The sequence below is a fragment of the Ranitomeya imitator genome, chromosome 1 (genome assembly GCF_032444005.1).
Source record: "Ranitomeya imitator isolate aRanImi1 chromosome 1, aRanImi1.pri, whole genome shotgun sequence".
Taxonomy (NCBI): domain Eukaryota; kingdom Metazoa; phylum Chordata; class Amphibia; order Anura; family Dendrobatidae; genus Ranitomeya; species Ranitomeya imitator.
In genome coordinates, this window is record NC_091282.1 from 668,322,563 (window position 1) to 668,344,564 (window position 22,002).

Here is a 22,002-nt window from a genome sequence, read left to right on the forward strand (position 1 = left end):
AGCTGTCAATACACAGTGTACACAGAAAGCTGCCAATCAGTGGTGCAGGCAGCGTTATACACAAAAAGTAGCCTATCAGTGGTGTGGGCGGGGTTATACAGGGCTCAGCATTCAGAGCTTTGCTGGATCAACAGCAGAGAAAGCAGGGATTTTATTACAACTGCAGCAGTAGGTAAAGTAAGTCAGAAATCGCCGGAATCAGGGTCTCTGCAACTGCTGTCAGATGGGGTAGCACAAACCTGGTGATCAATACCAATTGTCTACCTCTGACATTGCCCAGTCATTGCCCCTCCTACAGCTGTAGGGCACTGGATGGAGGTATTATTTCCATTCTCTATGATGATACTTTGTGAGTACTTTACGTGCATAACGGGCAGTATTATTGCAGTACTGCATGGCGATATTCTTTGTGCACAGTACGGCCACATTATTTCAGAGATGACATTATATTATGTGAGCACTGTGCAGTGGTATGAAGTTGTGTAACCTACTATTGCACAAGCACTGTTATGTAGGCTTAGCATGGTAACAATGGAAATGACAAATAAAGGAACTTACTAATATACTTTCCTTTTCTGACATGCACTGTTTTTATGCCATGCCTCGTGGTTCCAGAAGCAGAGCCTCGCCTGTGTACAGTGATGTTTTGCCATATGCAGGGAGCTTTCTCTCCTCTCTTTGATGGTGACATGCTAGATAGGAGCAGCTGATGCTAAAATAGACAAGTGGGCTGGCTTAGCCAATAATAAACTGAGCCAAACAGCCAGTCCCCTCAAACACCCCACCAGAAGGTTGGAGATGAAGCTTTTTGCCTGTGTCTGAATGTTAAAGGAGTCTTGTCATCTAAAAGAGTAAAGCAATTTTCTATTTTTTGTTTTGCCAATTCTATCCAGCATCAAAAGCTGTTAAACTTTGTAATACTTTAAAAAGAGTTGCCTTTAGTCCTGTAAAAACAAGCAACTTTGTAATTTACTTGTCTTTAAAAATCTTCTCCATTCTTAAGAATTTTTAAATGCATTGTTTATTGCTTGTTGCCTAGGCTACCGACCACCTTTGAAATCTATTAGCAGTGGCCAGTCTATGTATGGAGTTCAGAACTTGCAAGCCTTTAACCTTTAAGAACTACTCTTAAACTGACAGATTCCGTCACCCTTAGTGGCACCGTTCTCCTCCAATTCTGCCTCTGGTTACATCATGGGGCAGTGCACAGTTTAGGCAAGAGGTGCACCAATGCCGCTGATCCGATCTGTCAATCACCAGTAGTCTCCTCCCCCACCCCCAGCAAACAGAAAGCCGAGAAGCTGTGGGTTTTTGAAGGCAATCCCTTAAATGTTCAGGAATCCAATGCAGGGATTATATATGTGCCATTGTTGGATTTTCGAATATGCAATTATATTGGTAAATTATTTATTATTTAAATGAAAAAAATAAAGTAACTCAGAAATCCCTTTAACTCTATAAGTCTGCTTTAAACATATGACATATTATTAAACATATCATATTAAACATATTTTTATTAATTTAAACATATAATAAGAAATTAATAGGCACAGTAATGCTCATCTAAAAACCTTATGATAGTAACCCCTTCCCAACCACAGACATATACAGTGTGAAAAAGTGTTTGCCCCTTCTTGATTTCCTATTCTTTTGCATGTTTCTTACACTTAAAGGTTTCAGATCACAGAAGAAATGTAAATATTAGACAAAGATAACACGAGTATCCACAAAATGCAGTTTTTAAATGAAGGTCTTTATTATTAAGAGAGGGAAAAAGAAATCCAAACCTACAGGGCCCTGTGTGATTAACCCCCCAACCTCCCCCCCCCCCACACTAAAATTTAAATTAACTGTGGTTTATCACATCTTTGGGAGGCTGAGTTCAAATTCCCTAGTCACATCCAGGCCTGATTACTGTCACACCTGTTCTCAATCAATAAATCACTTAAATAGGACCTGCCTGACAAAGTTAACCCATTACTTGCCAAATTAGAAATTTTCATTTTACGGATTTTTCAGAAAAGGGCGTCCCAATATTCAATTAAAAATGACAATGACATGATTTCCTATTTTGAAAACATTCATTTTACAAACACAACACAAAAAATTGGACCTAATTATAAAAATTATAAAATCTTAGTTGCTAGAAGCAAAAGATTAGGCATCCCAAAAAAGGAGATTGGTAGATAATGGGTTAAGAAGGTCAAAAAATCGTCAAAATCTAGACATCATGCTGCAATACAAAGAAAGCCTGGGACAAATTATAAAGTAATTGAGATCTATCAATCTTGAAAAAGTTTTAAAGCCTTTTCTAAAGCTTTGGGACTCCAGTGAGCCACAGTGAGATCCATTATCTACAAATGGTCAAAATATGGAACAGTGGTGAACCTTCCCAGGAGTGGCCAGCCGACCAAAATTACCCCAAGAGCGCAGCGACAACTCATCCAAGAGGTCACAAAAGACCAACAACAAAATTCAAAGAATTGCAGACCTCATTTGCCTCAGTTAAGGTCACTGGTCTTGACTCCACCATAAGAAAGACACTGGGCAAAAATGGCCTGAATGGCAGAATTCCAAGACGAAAACCACTGTTGAGCAATAAAAACAAAGTCTCGTCTCAGCTTTGCCAGAAAACATCTTGATGATCCCCGAGACGTTTGGGAGAATAGTCTGTGGACGGACAAGGCAAAAGTTGAACTTTTGGGAAAGTGTATGTCTCATTACATCTGGCGTAGAAGTAACACAGCATTTCAGAAAAGGAACATCATACCAACAGTAAAATATGGTGGTGGTAGTGTGAGGTTCTGGGGCTGTTTTGCTGCTTCAGGACCTGGAAGACATGCTGTGATAAATGGAACCATGAATTCTGCAGTCTACCAAAAAAATCCTGAAGGAGAATGTCCGGCCATTTGTTCATGACCTCAAGCTAAAGCGCACTTGACTTAAGCAGCAGGACAATGATCCAAAACACACCAGCAAGTCCACCTCTAAATGGCTTAAAAAAAAAAATTAAGACTTTGGAATGGCCTAGTCAAAGACCTGACCTTACTTTGATTAAGATGTTGTGGCATGACCTTAAAAAGGTGAATCATGCTCGCAAAGCCTCCAATGTAGCTGAATTAGAACAATTCTGCAAAGATTAGTGGGCAAAATTCCTCCAAAGTGTTGTAAAAGACTCATTGCCAGTTATAGCAAACGTTTGATTGCAGTTATTGCAAAGAGTGGCCCAATAAGTTATGTTTAGGGGGCAATCACTTTTTCACACAGGGCCCTGTAGGTTTGGATTTCTTTTTGCCTTAATAATATAGACCTTCATTTATAAACTGCATTTTGTGATTACTTGTGTTATTTCTGTCTAATAGTTAAATGTGTTTGGTGATCTGCAACATTTAAGTGTGGCAAACGTGCAAAAGAAGAGGGAAAATACACTTTTTCACACAACTGTATACACTGAAGTTATTAGTGCTGTATAGCACAGGCTCAGGAGCTGACCGATGAGTGCGAGCTGTAACACACAGCCAGGCTCCTGCTGAAACAGCCGGGATACGAGTTAGATTACAGATTATGTGGAATTATTAAATGATTGGAATGGAACTGATAATTCAGGAATGAAGTAATTTGAAAGAAAATTAAAGTCATTACTATTTACTTGATTTCAGCTGTTCTTTTGAGAAATTTACACCATTCTGCCAAAACCGTAAAGATGCGCAGGACATTGGCAGGCTCTCATATATAATATGTAAATGATGTAAAGTTTATTTCTATTCATTCTTACAGGAAACGTCGATAGCTTCTCCAGTTATTCTACGTGTTGACCAGAAGGGTTATTACCTGTACTGGACTTTCCAGAGCAAAGTAAGGATATTCTTATCTACTACATTTTGTACATTTTTCAGTGTTGCCCAAGTCTCATTCCCATATATCCTGTTTAATAGATAGAAGACATTTTTAATTTTTTTTTTGCATTTGAAAGAAATGGATACAACACTGATAGCAGGAGTGGACACAAGGACCAAAAATAGAAAAAGAAAATCAGATCCAGCACACTGATGAACAATGGTCTGTTCTTTCCTGCATGCAACAAGAAGGATATCTAAATGAAGCTTAACACATTATTTTACTATTCTATCATATTTTATTATTCTACGTTATTTTATTGCCTTATTATTATACTGGCCATAACATCTGGTGTTAGAAATGTTTGTTTTTTGCACAGAGCCCCTACGCTTCATAATGGTGTCCCTCCTTATTCCCACTTTGTAAGATCTTACCAGGCCCCATATTGTCTCTAAAGGTACTGTCACACTCAGCGACGCTGCAGCGATATAGACAACGAGCCGATCGCTGGAGCGTCGCTGTTTAGGTCGCTGTAGAGATGTCAAACACAGCAGCTCCAGAACGATGCAGGAGCGATCCAGTGACGTAACGGTGACTCACTTATCGTTCTCGCTGGTTGTTAGCTCCATGTCAAACAGCCGGAGTGTACCGATCCGACACACATCTAGGGGCCCTATGCTCGTTGCTGGCGTCGTTGCTTTTGATGTCAAACATGACGATACACGCCGACCTGGTGACGAAATAAAGTTCCGGACTTCTAGCTCCGACCAGTGATGGCACAGCGGGATCCAGATCGCTGCTGCGTGTCAAACACAGCGAGATCGCTATCCAGGACGCTGCAACGTCACGGATCGTTGTCGTTCTCTTTGCAAAGTTGCTGAGTGTGACGGTACCAAGACTATGGAGCCTCGTAGAGGTACCAATAGGCCACCCGCAGAGCGTCTAGGAGTCGGTAATCCTTTGCCTCTGTACACGGTCCATGGTCTCTTAGGAAAAGCAAGGTTGAAAAGTTGCACAGTTTTCTGAAATGATGTTTAATTTGTCAAGCAGTGGCTGATTATGCCCCATTTTCCTATACCCCTTGCTTAGCTTTCTTCAGGCTACATTTGCACACCTCATCTATATAATTGGAGTACGGATTCTGTCTGCAGATGGGCCACCTAGAGAGCGTTCGTGCACCCAAGGGCGATAATGCTGAAATGTAGTCTCCATTAAGTGTTCTGCTCCTTAAGGGAACCAGTCACTGGAAATAATAATAATAATAATTTTATTTATATAGCACCAACATATTCTGCAGCGCTTTACAAATTATAGAGGGGACTTGTACAGACAATAGACATTACAGCATAACAGAAATCACAGTTCAAAACAGATACCAAGAGGAGTGAGGGCCCTGCTCGCAAGCTTACAAACTATGAGGAAAAGGGGGGACACGAGAGGTGGACGGTAACAATTGCTTTCGTTGTTTGGACCAACCATAGTGTAAGGATCGGGTGTTCATGTAAAGCTGCATGAACCGGTTATCAGCCTAAGTATGTAGCAGTACAGACACAGAGGGCTAATACTGCATAAAGTGTATGAGAACATGATGCGAGGAACCTGATTATGGTTTAAGTTTTTTTGAATGGGCCACACAGGGATAGTTAGTGTGTTGAAGTGGTAGGCCAGTCTGAACAAATGCATTTTTAGGGCACGCTTAAAACTGTGGGGATTGGGGATTAATCGTATTAACCTGGGTAGTGCATTCCAAAGAATTGGCGCAGCACGTGAAAAGTCTTGGAGACGGGAGTGGGAGGTTCTGATTATTGAGGATGCTAACCTGAGGTCATTAGCGGAGCGGAGGGCACGGGTAGGGTGGTAGACTGAGACCAGAGAGGAGATGTAGGGTGGTGCTGAGCCATGGAGTGCTTTATGGATGAGGGTAGTAGTTTTGTACTGGATTCTGGAGTGGATGGGTAACTAGTGTAATGACTGGCACAGGGTAGAGGCATCGGTTTAACGGTTGGTGAGGAGTATGAGCCTGGCACCCGCATTCAGGACAGATTGGAGCGGGAGAGTTTGGTAATCGGGAGGCCGATTAGTAGAGAGTAACAATAGTCCAAACGAGAATGAATGAGTGAAACAGTAAGTGTTTTTGAAAAAAAAAAAAAACGCATCTGCAGGCAGGTGCCAGCAGCATAAATCTCATGGTTACTGTGCACTTAATCCCTTTTGCTTATTTAATTGAGAGAGGAAAAAAAAAAGTCAATTTGAAAATGGTGCCTGCCTTGCCTGTGCAGTAGCAGAAATCAGTTTGCATAGAGATCCAATAGCTGCCGTTGCGCAGGCACCACTGGCACCATCTTGCTTGAGAAGAAAAAAAAGGTCCTCCTCCAAGATGTGTCCTCCAGCCACTGAACCCCCAATACTGACTGCCAGCAGCTCATAACAAGTAAGCTGACAAATAAACTGTCTAAATATATACCGGTATATGGAAAACCTATATTCACGAAGGGCATAAATAAACAAGAGCTCCAGAATTCTTTGGAGAATGTTGGAATTCATAAGCCGGTGTATTCGTCTGTTCTCACCAGCCATTGACTGAATCCGAGAAACTTCTAAGTTGGAGTTAAAGGTTCTCCAACCGCTCATCACTCATAATGTGAGATGAGAATGCTCAGAGTAGACCGTCTTCTGAATTTTGGCAGGAGTTGAGCGCTGCCGTGCTGGTGTCTCTCATTGTGTGATGCTAATATGCTCTGCTGTTTAGCTCAGTGTGTCCTGCATTCACACATCTTATTATGGGCTTGTTCACACTATCATATTTTTGGTCCAAGCACTGTTTGTGAAATAAATGGACTGCACTCGGACCTCTGCTCTTCAATCAGGCTCTGCAGATGAGCAATTTTTTTTTTTTCGCTGACCGAATTTTTAACAGATGCATTGCAATTCTGTAATATAAGAAACTGTAAATGGGGAGAAAAAAATGAGTTCTTTTCTGTGTGTGAACCTGCCCATAATGTGAAGCCGTACTGCTGCAGACACCATGTCATTATGATTTTAAGATGCTGCATCTGTAAACAGAATCCATCCTCCAATCACATAGACATTACGGCTCCAGCCATACCTCTCCGCTGCTGCCACAGTTTTTATTGACCTGCTGCAGTGGTGATGTCATAACTACACTGCGTGTAACTGCTGCAGGCAATCACTGAGCCCAACAGCTACAATAAACAGCATCTACAATGTCCAATCTCAGTGATTGGCTGCTGCGGTCATGTGATGTAAACCCTGCAGCCTGTCGAGAGGCAGCACTGGAGGAGGGAATGGTGAGAACCAGCTCAGTTTCTTGTTTTTAAAAAATATTTGGCATACTAGTAGAGAATAAAGAACTTTAAGACACTTCTAAGTTAATTTCAATTTGTTTAAATCATTTTTACAGGAAATAGAATTTATCGAGCTGACCAGTATCCGCGACACACGCTATGGGAAAAATGCCAAAATCCCCAAGGTATGCAATTTATCATTGGTGGGAAATGGAAACCAGATGTATTGAGCTTGATGCATTCTGTTGTCACATTTGCTGTATTTTTGTTACTTTTGCCTTCATTTTCTGTGTAACTTTACTTTTAGACTTAGTGAACATGAGATGTGTAGTGCTGGCTACTTTTGCTGAAAATTAGTAATCACATTTTCATTACCGGTACCCTAAAGCGGATCTGTCACCAGATTTTTCTAGCTACGGACATTAGTAAAAATGTATCTAATGGACCTGAAGTTGGTGTACTTACTTTGAAAATCCACAGCTGTATAATCCTGCTTCTAAAATGTGTCCAGCTACAAAAAGTGTTCCGAGTGAGAGAGATCTGGTCTATTCCCTCCTAGCCTGACTTACAACTTCAGCTTGTACTGTAAAGATTACAGCGGCAGGGAGGCGGTGCACTGAGGAAAAGATAACCAGGACAGGTGGGAGGAGATCAGTGGCAAAGAAGAGCTATCAATCAGGCCAGGTGGGTGGAGAGAGTGAGTGCAAACCTTCATGAAGGATTAGATCTACAGTATTCTGACATGGATATTTACAGTAAGCTCACCAGCCTCATTTGGTTCGAGGGATCTATTTCATAATTTAGACACTTTGTTTTGCAAAATAGGATGATTTTATCACAATTTATACTTGGCCAAAGAGAAAAGGATTAACTACTTTGCCTGCAAAGCTAGGGTAATGCTGCAAGTGCACGGAGAGCTGCTTAGCAGTAGCATCTTCTTCCTTCACATCCTTCATGATGGAAGAAAAAAGGAACTGAAATCAAGTACAAGAAATCGTGGACAATGTGGTTATGATGACCTTTAACCTTCTCTGTAGATACTGTGGGAGAGGGAGTTGATCTGTTGTATGTTGCAGCTTTCCCTGGCCATACCTTTCTCATCAGTGTCCCAGTTTCTGTCCTTCATTCCCCTGTTCCACCATAAGCTAGTACCACCAGGAGCATTAAGTTTATACAGCACATAATAATGAGACCTCAGCTACTTCTTAACCCTTTCAGGATAGCCCATAGACTGTAAATGCCCGGGATGGTGCGCGCTTCACTTTGTACTGATGTTCTAAAATGTTAATGCAGAGTGAGCTGGTTGCACAAGAAGATCCTGCAGCTGGGAATTCAAACTAATGAAGATGTTCAATTCTATGACACTAGGACTCAATTTAACACCTGGATTTATGAGTCACTACATGGATACAATTCACACCTCCACCTGACCTACTCCAGATAACTAAGAACATTATTCCCACTGCCTCTCCATTTGTAAGAAAATGCCTAATTTGATTTCCTTGGCTCATCTTTAGGAAGCATCACTCTGCCCACCCACTGAACAAATGTCCTGCTGTAGTATTCTCTAAATGTTGTACTTGTTTCTTATTAATCTATTTTTAATCTTGCCTGAAGAAGGAGCCTCTGTGCTCTGAAAGCTTGCAAACATATTCTTTTCTGGTTAGCCAATAAAGGTATCACTCCTAGAATATTTGTCGTCATTGGGCAGAAAAGTATTCACATCGATAAACATTTTTTGAAAAATAGACACATTTTTCCAATTTTTCTTTACATTTTTCCCGATCTCCGCAATAAAAAAAAAAGAAATATAAAATTGACACAAAAATGTAACTTGTTTATGTAAAAAAAAAATCTGAACGAGAAATACTTTTCACAACCGTTAACCTAAAAATGTGGGTGGTAAGGAAAGGAGTAAGATAAGATGGCCCAATCATGAAGCGGATTAAACTCCTATGACTAAACTAATATTTTATCATTCATGGCTTGTGTCCTGAAGGTAGACACGAACAGTAAAAGTTGTTTTTTTTTTACAATGAATAGAAAGCTGTGGTTAAGGCCTCTTCCACACTTCCGTCTTTCAGCTCCCGTCACAATCCGTCGTTTTTTGACAATCCTGCGTTTTTTGAGAATCCTGCATTTTCCCATAGGCCGGGGTCACACATGCGAGAAACACGTCCGTGTCTCGCATGTGAAATCCAAGCTCTGGCGCCGGCACTGTGAAGCGGAGTGTGCGGCCGCATAGGAACACATGGAGCCGCACGCTCCGCTCTGGAGTGTCGGCGCCAGAGGAGGGATTTCACATGGGAGACACGGACATGTTTCTCGCATGTGTGACTCCGGCCATAGACTTGTATTAGCGTCGGATTGTGATGGCCATCCGTTTCATCCGTCTTTCACTGGATCTTGCATAAAGAAAAACGGTCCGTCGGGCAGAGAAAACCTTCAGAGGAATGTTTTCTCTGCACGTCGGAAAATCGGTCAGCGACTCATCCTGCGCTACCCGTCACTGTCTACAATGGAAGCCTATGGGCGCAGGATGCGTCGCTGCCTGTGAATAGCAGGAATCCAGCGACGGGTTCTGTCTTTTCAAAGAGAGCATGTGTGGAAGAACTTCCTGTCAGGGAAATTCTCGCTCGCTCTCTCTCTTTCTCTTTTTACTATTGATGCTGCCTATGCAGCATCAATAGTAACAAGATAGAATGTGAAAAATAATTTTAAAAACAATCGCAATATTCTCACCTACCGGCCTTCCCGCGCAGCGTCACCGATGCTCCCGGCAGCTAGCGTTACTTCCTAGTAATACATTGCGAACTCTCGGGAGATTTCGCAATGTATAACTAGGAACGCTAGCTGCCGGGAGCATCACTGTGCGGCAACGTCTGTAGGTGAGAATATTGCGATTTTTAATTTTTTTTAAACTGGTTTGTGTTGTGTATGCGTTTTCACAGTGGAAAACCGCTGCGAAGACGCATACACAACAGGTGCACATAGAAAGACGGACCCAGTGCACACGTTTTCCACAATCTGCACAGGATCCGTCATTTCAACGTCTTGACGGATCCTGTGCAGATTTGGAAGAGGGAAGTGTGAAAGGGGTCTAACACTGAGTAAGGAGTGTCATCTGATACAATAATGCAGAAGCAACAGATCTTTCAGATATAAATCTGACATCTCAGTGGAAGGGCCTTTTACATGGGGTAATGATCACTTCAATGACTGTTCACAGAAATATTCGTTCTCGGTCCCGATCATGCCCAGCCATCATGTGAACAGAGGATGTGCTCTGCCAACAATAATAAAAACTGTATAAATGGTAAATGAAAAATTTCACGAAACCCTCAAAATATGGAAAACCCAATTGAACGCCAGAAAAATATTATATATAATATACTGGAAAAGTGGTTTGACCTAGGGGAATGTAAACTTCAAGGGGATGTCCCAAGTTGGCAAATTATCATCTCTCACAGGACTGATAGTATCTGATTGCTAGGGGCCCGACCCCACCCATCCCGGGCACAGAGCCCTGAGATGCCCCTTTACAATGGAGGAGCTGCCATGTATGAAAATTCATTGTCCATAGCACTGTAATTACAGAAATTATCTTTGGCTGTCTCCTAAACAAATAGAGAAATGGCGGCAAATTGTTACTTTAGTTTATGCTAAGCCATTTCCCTAGACTTTCCCAGTCCTTTAAATATATATTGCTTCTAGTCCCACATGGTATGATACCGCTTTCATAGACCCCATAAGACCCCCATGCACAGTATAATGCCCACAGTCCCCCCACAATACAATTCCCCACCACACATTATAATGCTCCTGAACACTGTATGATGCTCCCCTTAAACACTGTAATGTCCCACAGTCCCCCCACACACAGTATGATTCCACAGTCTCCCCACAAAATGTGATGCACCCACAACAGTATGATGATCGCACAGTCCCCCACACACAGTATACAGCCCCTCCCACATTGTGATGCCCCACAGTCCCCCCCAGAGCAGAGTATAATGACCCCACAGTCTGAATTCCCCAGTGGCCCACACACAGTATAATACTCCCACCATATGATTTCCCCTCAGTTCCCGTCCATCACAATCAACCCACTTGCCTGTGTGATCTGTTTCTCTGCTAAGCTGCTCACGTTTATTACGTGGCCTGAAGGTCCTTCAGTTCCTATGTAGACGGTCAACGGTAGAGCAGGATGTGATGGCTCCCTGCTCTGCCATTGTGTTCATCTGTATCTGTGTCCTAAGGTCAGGACATACACAAAGTTGAAGTTGGGACAAAAATCTTGACACAAATGGAACAGCTCCCCAAATTTGGGACCCTTGCTCTAAATCTGGGACAATTGGGAGGGTTTTTTTAGTGCAAAACCTTAACCCCCTCACCCCAAAGCCTGTTTTCACCTAAGTGACAGGGCCAATTTTTACAATTCTGACCACTGTCACTTTATGAGGTCATAACATTGAAACGCTTCAACGGATCCTGGTGATTCTGACATTGTTTTCTCGTGACATATTGTACTTCATGATAGTGGTAAAACTTCTTCGATATGACTTGCATTTATTTGTGAAAAAAACAAAAATTTGTCTGAAATTATGAAAATTTAGCAGTTTTCAAACTTTTAGTTTTTATGTCCTTAAATTAGAGAGTTATATCACATAATATAGTTAATAAGAAACATTTCCCACATGTCTGCTTTACATCAGCACAATTTTGGAAACATAATTTTTTTTTTTGTTAGGGAGTTATAAGGGTTAAAAGTTGACCAGCGATTTCTCATTTTTGCAACAAAATTTGCAAAACCATTTTTTTTACGGACCACCTCACACTTGAAGTGACTTTGAGGGGTCTATATGACAGAAAATGCCCAAAAGTGACACCATTCTAAAAACTGCACCCCTCATGGTACTCAAAACCACATTCAAAAAGTTTATTAACCCTTCAGGTGCTTCACAGGAATTTTTTGAATGTTTAAAAAAAATTGAACATTTAACTTTTTTTTCACAAAATTTTTACTTCAGGTCCAATTTGTTTCATTTTACCAAGGGTAACAGGAGAAACTGGACCACAAAACTCATTGTACAATTTGTCCTGAGTACGCCGATACCCCATATGTGGGGGTAAACCACTGTTTGGGCACATGGCAGAGCTCGGAAGGGAAGGAGCGCTATTTGACTTTTCAATGCAAGATTTGCTGGAATTGAGATCGGAGCCCATGTCACGATTGGAGAGCCCCTGATGTGCATAAACATTGAAACCCCCCACAAGTGACACCATTTTGGAAAGTAGACCCTCTAAGGAAGTAATCTAGATGTGTGGTGAGCACTTTGAACCACCAAGTGCTTCACAGAAGTTTATAATGTAGAGCCGTAAAAAAAATTTCATATTAATTTTCACAAAAAATGATCTTTTTGCCCCAAATTTTTTATTTTCCCAAGGGTAACAGGATAAATTGGACCCCCAAAATTGTTGTGCAATTTGTCCTGAGTACGCTGATACTTCATATATGGGGATAAACCACTGTTTGAGCTCATGGCAGAGCTTGGAAGGGAAGGAGCGCCATTTGACTTTTCAATGCAAAATTGGCTGGAATTGAGATCGGAACCCATGTCGCATTTGGAGAGCCCCTGACGTGCCTTAACAGTGGAAACCCCCCACAAGTGACCCCATTTTGGAAAGAAGACCCCCCTAAGGAACATATCTAGATGTGTGGTGAGCACTTTTAACCCCCAATTGTTTCACTAAAGTTTAGAATGTAGCGGTGTGAAAATTAAAAAATCATTTTTTCTTTCCACAAAATGATGTTTTAGCCCGCAATTTTTTTTCCCAAGGGTAACAGGAGAAATTGGACCACAAAAATTATTGTCCAATTTGTCCTGAGTACGGTGATACCCCATATGTGGGGGGGAACCACTGTTTGAGTGCATGGCAGAGCTCGGAATGGAAGGAGCGCCGTTTGAAATGCAGACTTAGATGGATTGGTCTGCAGGTCTCATGTTGCATTTGCAGAGCCCCTGATGTACCTAAACAGTAGAAACCCACCACAAGTGACCCCATATTGGAAACTAGACCCCCCAAGGAACTTATCTAGATGTGTTGTGAGAGCTTTGAACCAACAAGTGTTTCACTACAGTTTATAACGCAGAGCCATGAAAATAAAAAATATTTTTTTCCACAAAAATGATATTTTAGCCTTCACGTTTTTATTTTGCCAAGGGTAACAGGACAAATTAGACCCCAAAAGTTGTTGTCCAACTTGTCATGAGAACGCTGATACCCCATATGTTGGGGGGAACCACTGTTTGGGTGCACGGCAGAGCTCGGAAGAGAAGGAGCACTGTTTTAGTTTTTCAAAGCAGAATTGGCTGGAATTGAGATCGGACGCCATGTCGCGTTTGGAGAGCCCTGATGTGCCGAAACAGTGGAAACTCCCCAATTCTAACTGAAACCCTAACCCCAACCCTAACTTTAGCCCCAACCCCAACCCCAACCCTAACCCTAGCCCTAACCCTAGTCCTAACCCTAACCCTAATGGGAAAATGGAAATAAATACATTTTTTTACATTTTATTATTTTTCCCTAACTAAGGGGGTGATGAAGGGGGGTTTGATTTACTTTTATAGCATTTTTTTTTGGCGGATTTTTAGGGTTGGCAGCCGTCACACACTAAAAGATGCTTTAAATTGCAAAAAATAGTTTTTGCATCACCACATTTTGAGAGCTATAATTTATCCATATTTTGGCCCACAGAGTCATGTGAGATCTTGTTTTTTGCGGGACGAGTTGACGTTTTTATTGGTACCATTTTCGGGCAGATGACATTTTTTGATCGCTTTTTATTCCGATTTTTGGGAGGTGGAATGAACAAAAACCAGCAATTCCTGAAATTCTTTTAGGGGGGGCGTTTATACCGTTCTACCTGTGGTAAAATTGATAAAGCAGTTTTATTCTTCAGGTCAGTATGATTACAGCAATACCTCATTTATGTAATTTTTTTAATGTTTTGGCACTTTTACACAATAACAACTGTTTTATATAAAAAAATAATTGTTTTTGCATCGCTTTATTCTGAGAGCTATAACTTTTTTATTTTTCTGCTGATGATGCTGTATGGCGGCTTTTTTTTTGCGGGACAAGATGACGTTTTCAGTGGTACCATGGTTATTTATATCCGTCGTTTTGATCGCGTGTTATTCCACTTTTTGTTTGCCTATATGATAATAAAGCAATGTTTTTTGCCTTGTTTTTCTTTTTTTTTTTACGGTGTTCACTGAAGGGGTTAACTAGTGGGATAGTTTTATAGAGCGGGTCGTTACGGACGCGGCGATACCAAATATGTGTACTTTTATTGTTTTTTTTTAATTTACATAAATAAATGGATTTACTGGGAAATGTTTTTTTTTTCTTTATTTGGGGATTTTTTTTAATTTTTTTTTATACATTCTATTTTTTATTTTTTTTTTACTTTCTACCATTGTCCCAGGGTGGGACATCACTGTATTAGATCAGATCGTTGATCTGACAGTGTTCATAGCACTCTGTCAGATCAACAATCTGACAGGCAAGTTTAGGTGGCTTTCCGGCGCCTGCTCTCAGCAACTCTCAGCAGGCGCCGGCTAGCCAGGTCATTTCATGACCCGGAAGGACTCCCACGGCCATCTTGGATCTGGGGACTCCTTCCGGATCACCGGAGCAACGCGATCTCATCGCGTTGCTCCGGTGGGAGAGCGCAGGGAGCCCCCGTCCCTGCGCGATCCCCCTCTATGCCGATGTCACTACTGACAGCGGCATCAGAGGGGTTAAATGCCTGCAATCGGCGGGCATTGCTGTGGGGTGTCAGCTGTCATATACAGCTGACACCCGCACCCAATCACCGCGGCACTCAGTGCGAGACCGCGGTGATCGGTGCGCCGTACTAGTACTGCTGCTGGCACAAATGCAGTGCCGGCAGCGCAGTACTAGTACGGCGCATGTCGCAAAGGGGTTAAAGGACAATTCTAACATCCTGGTTTATGTTGGCACATTTGAGGGAAATTACATATCGTGTGTCGTAAAATATAAAAATATAGACACCTTGTGGGGTGTTTTATTGTTATCCAGATAGACAACTAAGGCCACTTTCTTTTGGTCAGTATTTTACATCAGTATTTCTCAGCCAAAACCAGGAGTGGGTGATAAATGCAGAAGTGCTAAATATGTTTCTATTATACTTTTCCTCTGATTGTTCCACTCCTGGTTTTGGCTTACAAATATTGATGTAAAATACTGACCAAATACTGATCGTGTGAACGTGGCCTAAGTGTCTCCTCTACCCATCTGCCTTACTGTACTGAGAGCCCGGGCAGATTTCTGACACCAAGTCATTCCGACTCCTTTTCCTGGAGGTTCATTGACTATTTACCAGTTACTGGTCGGGCTCACTGTGTATTTGTGTCATGTCAGATGAAGTATGTCATTTCACTTACATTCTGTGCATTTTTTCTAATTAATTAATTAATTAATTAATAGCAAATTTAGCAATAACAGTACAGTAAGAAAACAGCAATAACAGCACAAACAGTATAATCCTAGCAATGCCGATGCATGCCGGGTGCATTCATAAAAATAAAGTAGACATTAAAAAAAAAAAAATTCAAACTCTTTAATTACCCAGTGATAGAAATGCAGGGTATGCCATGAACTCGGATTGTCTGCGGGACTTTGCACAGATTTGCATGGTAGGATATGACTACTGGTGTCATTTGCACAGGAAATGCGCCTAGGTAAATTCACAGAAAGTAGATCTCCTGCTCTGGAGCAGCTGCCTTTGTGGGTATAATGCCTTTTACATGCTGATTTGTGATTCCCGGCTTGTAGATTGCCCGCATTCACCAGATAATCTGTTCTCCGGTTACGAGAAGCTTGAATAAACTGAAATCTGTGTACATAGAGATTATAGGGACACGACAAGAAAACGACACGTCCTCAAACACAATGATAAATCTAATAGTCAGTGCCAATTTTCTAATGAGTACAGAACACACATACCAATGGAAGTCATGCTACAAAGAAATTAAAAAATGTAGAGAATTATATAAAAAGGAAAAGAAGCAATGCTCATTTAATATTTGTCAACAAATGTGTGCAATTTATACAATAAATACAGGTGCTTCTCACAAAATTAGAATATCATCAAAAAGTTAATTTATTTCAGTTCTTCAACACAAAAAGTGAATCTCATATATATATATATATATATATATATATATATATATATATATATATATATATATATATATATATATATATATATATATATATATATATATATATAATGTTTCAAGTGTTTATTTCTGGTAATGTTGATGATTATGGCTTACAGCCAATGAAAACCCAAAAGTCATTATCTCAGTAAATTAGAATACTTTATAACACCAGCTTGAAAATGATTTTAAAATCCGAAATGTTGGCCTACTGAAATGTATGTTCAGTAAATGCACTCAATACTTGGTCGGGGCTCCTTTTGCATCAATTTATGCATCAATGTGGCGTGGCATGGAGGCGATCAGCCTGTGGCACTGCTGAGGTGTTATGGAAGCCCAGGTTGCTTTGGTAGCAGCCTTCAGCTCGTCTGCATTGTTGGGTCTGGTGTCTCATCTTCCTCTTGACAATACCCCATAGATTCTCTATGGGGTTCAGGTTAGGTGAGCTAGCTGGCCAATCAAGCACAGTAAGGCTGCCGTCACACTAGCAGTGTTTGGTCAGTATTTTACATCAGTATTTGTGAGCCAAAACCAGGAGTGGGTGATAAATGCAGAAGTGGTGCATATGTTTCTATTATACTTTTCCTCTAATTGTTCCACTCCTGGTTTTGGCTTACAGATACTGATGTAAAATACTGACTAAATACTGCTAGTGTGACGGCAGCCTAATACTGTTGTTTGAAAACCAGGTATTGGTACTTTTGGCAGTGTGGACAGGTGCCAAGTCCTGCTGGAGAATGACATTTCCATCTCCAAAAAGCTTGTCGGCAGAGGGAAGCATGAAGTGCTCTAAAATTTCCTGGTAGGCGGCTGCGCTGACTTTGGTCTTGATAAAACACAGTGGACCTACATCAGCAGATGAAATGGCTCCCCAAACCATCACTGGTTGTGAAAACTTCACACTAGACCTCAGGCAGCTCAGATTGTGGCCTCTCCACTCTTCCTCTAGACTCCGGAACCTTGATTTCCAAATGAAATGCAAAATTTACTTTCATCTGAAAACAACACCTTGGGCCACTGATCAACAGTCCAGTTCTTTCTCTCCTTGGCTCAGGTAAGACGCTTCTGGTGTTGTCTTCTGGTCATGAGTGGATTGACACAAGGAATGTAACACTTGCAGCCCATGTCCTGGATATGTCTGTGTGTGGTGGCTCTTGAAGCAATGATTCCAGCAGCAGTCCACTCCTTGTGAATCTCCACCAAATTTTTGAATGGCCATTTCTTAACAATTCTTTCAAGGCTGCTGTTATCCCGGTTGCTTGTGCACATTTTTCTACCACACTTTTTCCTTCCACTCAACCTTCCATTAATATGCTTGAATACAGCACTCTGTGAACAGCCAGCTTCTTTAGCAATGACCTTTTGTGGCTTACCCTCCTTGTGGAGAGTGTCAATGACTGCCTTCTGGACATCTGTCAAGTCAGCAGTCTTCCCCATGATTGTGGAGCCTACTGAAACAAACTAAGGGACCTTTTTAAGTGCTCAGGAAACCTTTGATGGTGTTTTTTGTTAAGTATTCTAATTTACTGAGATAATGACTTGTGGGTTTTAATTGGCTGTAAGCGATAATCATCAACATTAACAGAAATAAACATGTGAAATAGATCACTCTATTTGTAATGACTCTATATTATATATGAGTTTCACTTTTTGTATTGAAGAACAGAAATAAACTAACTTTTTGATGATATTCTAATGTGAGAAGCACCTGTATACGACACTGCCCAATATACGGTAATTTGTCAACCTTTTTCAGAGTAAGGAATACCCAAAAAATGAAGCGATCCATAGCAATATAATAAAAATATTAACAACAATTCTAAAAAACAGAAATGCCTCACAAGGGGACACAGTAGCTCAAATAAGTAAAATCTTTTCCAAACATATTCAGTTGTGTACCGTATATAGGTGCCACCAGTTAAATATTTTAACTAAAATGTAGTAAATTCATACTCTGAAAAAGGTTGATACATTTGTTTAATCTGATAAAAAAAACAGCAATTCTGGCATATTTCTTTAACTGTACAGGATAAAGAATTTCAATGATTAGATTTTTTGGGACTCAGTAATATCAAATATGTTTAGCTTTTTATTAATAGAATGGTAAAAAGGAGGGCTATTTAAACTTTGTTTTTGTAGTAGTTAAAAAATATTTTTTAAAAATCCCATTTTTTTACGTCCCTCTTAAACTTGAACCTGATCTGGTTTGTACAGTATTCTGCATTGTATTGGAAATGTACTAATCTACTTAGTAGCACAAACATGGCTGCCATGAAAACACCACTAACACATCACAATTAAGATGAAGTGACAGAGGAACCCCCATCTAAAAACACATAGCTGCCTGCTCCACAAATAGATGGTAGGTACAAGCTGCCATGATTAGTGCTAACTCAAATCACCAGTTTAACCCCTTTGATGCCAAAGTCAATAGCAAAATTAGCATCTAAGTAGTTAAGAATGTCAACCCATCTTTCCCTTTCTCTTAATTAAAAAGAAAAACAACTAAAATGAAAGATATTTAGAATCCCAGTATCCATAAAAGTCTAAACTTTAACCATAAATATTCTGTGGTTGTTTTATGAATACATAGTGGGTGCCAGCTGCATTTAACTGTGATGACTGATGCCAACTCAGATCACTGCAGATTAATCCCTAAGAAGCTATGGTCGCTAAGGACTGTGGCATACAAGTAGTTAGACAGATTCAGCCATTGCTCCAGCCTTTTCTCATTCTCGTAATTAAAGAAAGTAAAACCAAAACATATTTGGTATCACCATGTCCATAAAAGTCTAAACTTTATACATAATGGGTGCCACCTGCCTTTAACTGTGATAACTGGTGCTAACTCAGATCACTGCAGGTTAATCCTTTAGATGCCACAGTCAATAGTGACCATAGCATCTGAGTAGTTAGACAGAGTATCAGCACATTGTGTCTCCCTTTTTCCATTCTCTTAATTAAAAAAATAAAATAAAACATATTTGCTATCACCACGTCCATAAATGCTTACATTTTATAGATGATAGGTGCCACCTGTCTTCACTGTGACTACTGGTGCTAACTCAGATCACCGGAGGTTAATCCCTTAGATGCCACATTATCTAAGTAGTTAAGACAGAGTATCAACCCATTAAAAGACATACATCTCAGAATATGTAGGTACAAATCAATTGTTTTCAAAGTTTTTGCTTAGTTTTATGAAAAAACCATAAGACATAAAAAAAATCTATAAATGTTGTATCTGCTCCTCGTTTCATTCCGATGCATTTACCAGTAGCATATACAGTGCCTTGAAAAAGTATTCCTGCACCTTAAATTTTTTTCACATTACACCCACAAACTGAAAAGTATTTTATTGGGATTTTATGTGATATATCAACACAAAGCAGCAAGTATTTGTGAAGTATAAAGGAAATTATACATGGTTTTCAAAATATTTTAAAACTAGAAATCTGAAAATCGTGACGTCCATTTGAATTCAAATATAGTCTGATAAACCTGAATAAAATCTCTTGTGACTACTTGCCTTCAGAAGTCACATAATTAGTAAATTGAAGCCAACTGTGTGTAATTTCTTCTCAGTATAAATACAGTTGTCCTGTGAAGGCCTCAGAGGTTTGTTTGAAACATCAAAGATCAAGCAGCATCATGAAAACAAAGGAACACACCAGACAGGTCAGGGATAAAGTTGTGGAAAAGTGTAAAGTAGGGTTAGGTTTTAGAAAAATAGCCCAAGCTCTGAACATTCCACGGAACACTCTTCAATCCATGATCCAAAAATGGAAGGAGTATGGCACAACTGCAAACATAAACTACATACAAAACTAAATACAAACTAAGCAAGGAAAGCACTAATTATAGAAGCAGCCAAGATGCCTATGATCACTCTGGAGAAGATGCAGAAATCCATAGCTCAGGTGAGAAAATCTGATCGCAGGACAACTGTAAGTTGTATACTCCATGAATCTGGCCTTTATTGAAGAGTGGAAAAAAATAAAACCATTTTTGAAAGCAATCCAAATCAGCCATGTTTGCAGTTTCCAAAAAGTCATGTAGGGGACAAAGCTGTGGTGGAAAACTTATACTGTGTCAAGGACTCACTAGATGAGGTGAATCCTCAAAGCCCAAGGTCCAGGTGGGCACACGGACCATGGGCATCGGTGAAGCAGGCAGTTGAGGAACACAGCAAGCGCAGACTGGTAGTATAGGTACTGGAAGCTGCAGACAGCCTGGAGACAGCAGACAGGTATCAGGTCTGGGAAGCTGCAGGTGGATAGGTGGTGTCCTGGAAACCGCAGAGACATAACTGAGGGACTGCAAGCTGCAAGCAGCAAGAACATATGCTGTAGACTACAGACAGGTGGCAGATGTACTGAAAGCAGCAGGCAGACAGGTATCTGAAGGACTCTGGAAGCCGCAGGGAGCTGTGCATAGACAAACTAAAAGTCTTAACACCAAGATACAGGTGCGTGTCTTAGGAAACCATAAATAGGTCTAGGAAGTTCAACACATGTGAACATGTCAGGCTACTTGCAAAGACTGACCTAAAGCACAAGAAAGTTTAGCAGAACAGGACATAGGGAGCAGAGCCCATACCCGGCACAAGTGTGCAACAGTACCCCCTTCAAAGTGCCCCCCCCCCAAAAAAAAAGTCCCTAACCCATGGCAATGTGGCTGTTGTTGCTGTGTACCATGGTCTTGGTATTCTGTCACGTGCTCACTAGGCAGGGTGGATCCTCAAAGCCCAAGGTCCAGCTAAATACGGTACAATCCTGTATGAAATCCTGTTAGAAGTCGAAAGATACTTGAAGCTAAAACATAAGTTCGCCTTCCAGCAGGATAACGACCCTAGACATACTGCTGGAGCTACATTGGAATATTTAGATAAAAGCATATTCATGTGTGCAGGGTCGGACTGGGGTGTCTGGGGCTCACCAGGGGAATGGACTCTAGGGGCCCACCCTACAGCTATATGCAAATATCTGTCATTTTAGCGGAACATCAGCTGTAAAACAAAGGCGGCTGCTGCACATCTACTGTGTGCCCCAATAACTGGGATGTATAATTATGGTAGTTTACATTAATGGGGTTCTTTGGTTAAAACAAATTATCACTGATCCATGGGTTCCACAGGATAGGTGATCGCTTAGGTACGACCATTAGAAACTGCACCGATCGGAAGAATGAGGAAGTTTTATCCCTGACAGGACACTTTTATCACTATTTTAAAATGCAGCGGCAGGTGGGATGTCTGACCGCATCTCCATTCATTCTCTTTGGGGCTTCCAGAAAAAAACAAGTGCAGCCACTGAGGGAATGAATGGATCAGTGATCTAGTCAGACATGCCATTCCAGTCTAATGGGGATAAAAAGTTCCACATTTTGCTAAATGGGTCCAAGCAGTCAGACCCCCCCCCACCAATCAATACATTAGCGCTTATCCTGTGGAAAGGTGATTACTTTTTTCCACCGGAAACCCCCTGTAAGTGCATCTCCGCCACTGTGTATAAAGCATTAAAACTCTAATGGAAATAAAGAATCTTCTCCTAATTAATATCAAAGAGAACAAATGACCACCATACACAACACAATCCCCTATACCAAGA

The 22,002-nt window shown here is 40.8% G+C and overlaps 1 protein-coding gene across 2 annotated transcripts in view; it reads left to right on the forward strand.

The window, feature by feature from the left end:
- PLCB2 (phospholipase C beta 2) overlaps positions 1-22,002 on the forward strand; it is a 228,970-nt gene that overhangs the window by 38,152 nt on the left and 168,816 nt on the right. For both annotated transcript variants that reach the window (XM_069729547.1, XM_069729554.1), the window contains exons 2-3: positions 3,778-3,855; positions 7,259-7,327. In XM_069729547.1, the coding sequence (XP_069585648.1) occupies positions 3,778-3,855; positions 7,259-7,327 (147 nt within the window). The remainder of the gene's footprint in view (positions 1-3,777; positions 3,856-7,258; positions 7,328-22,002) is intronic.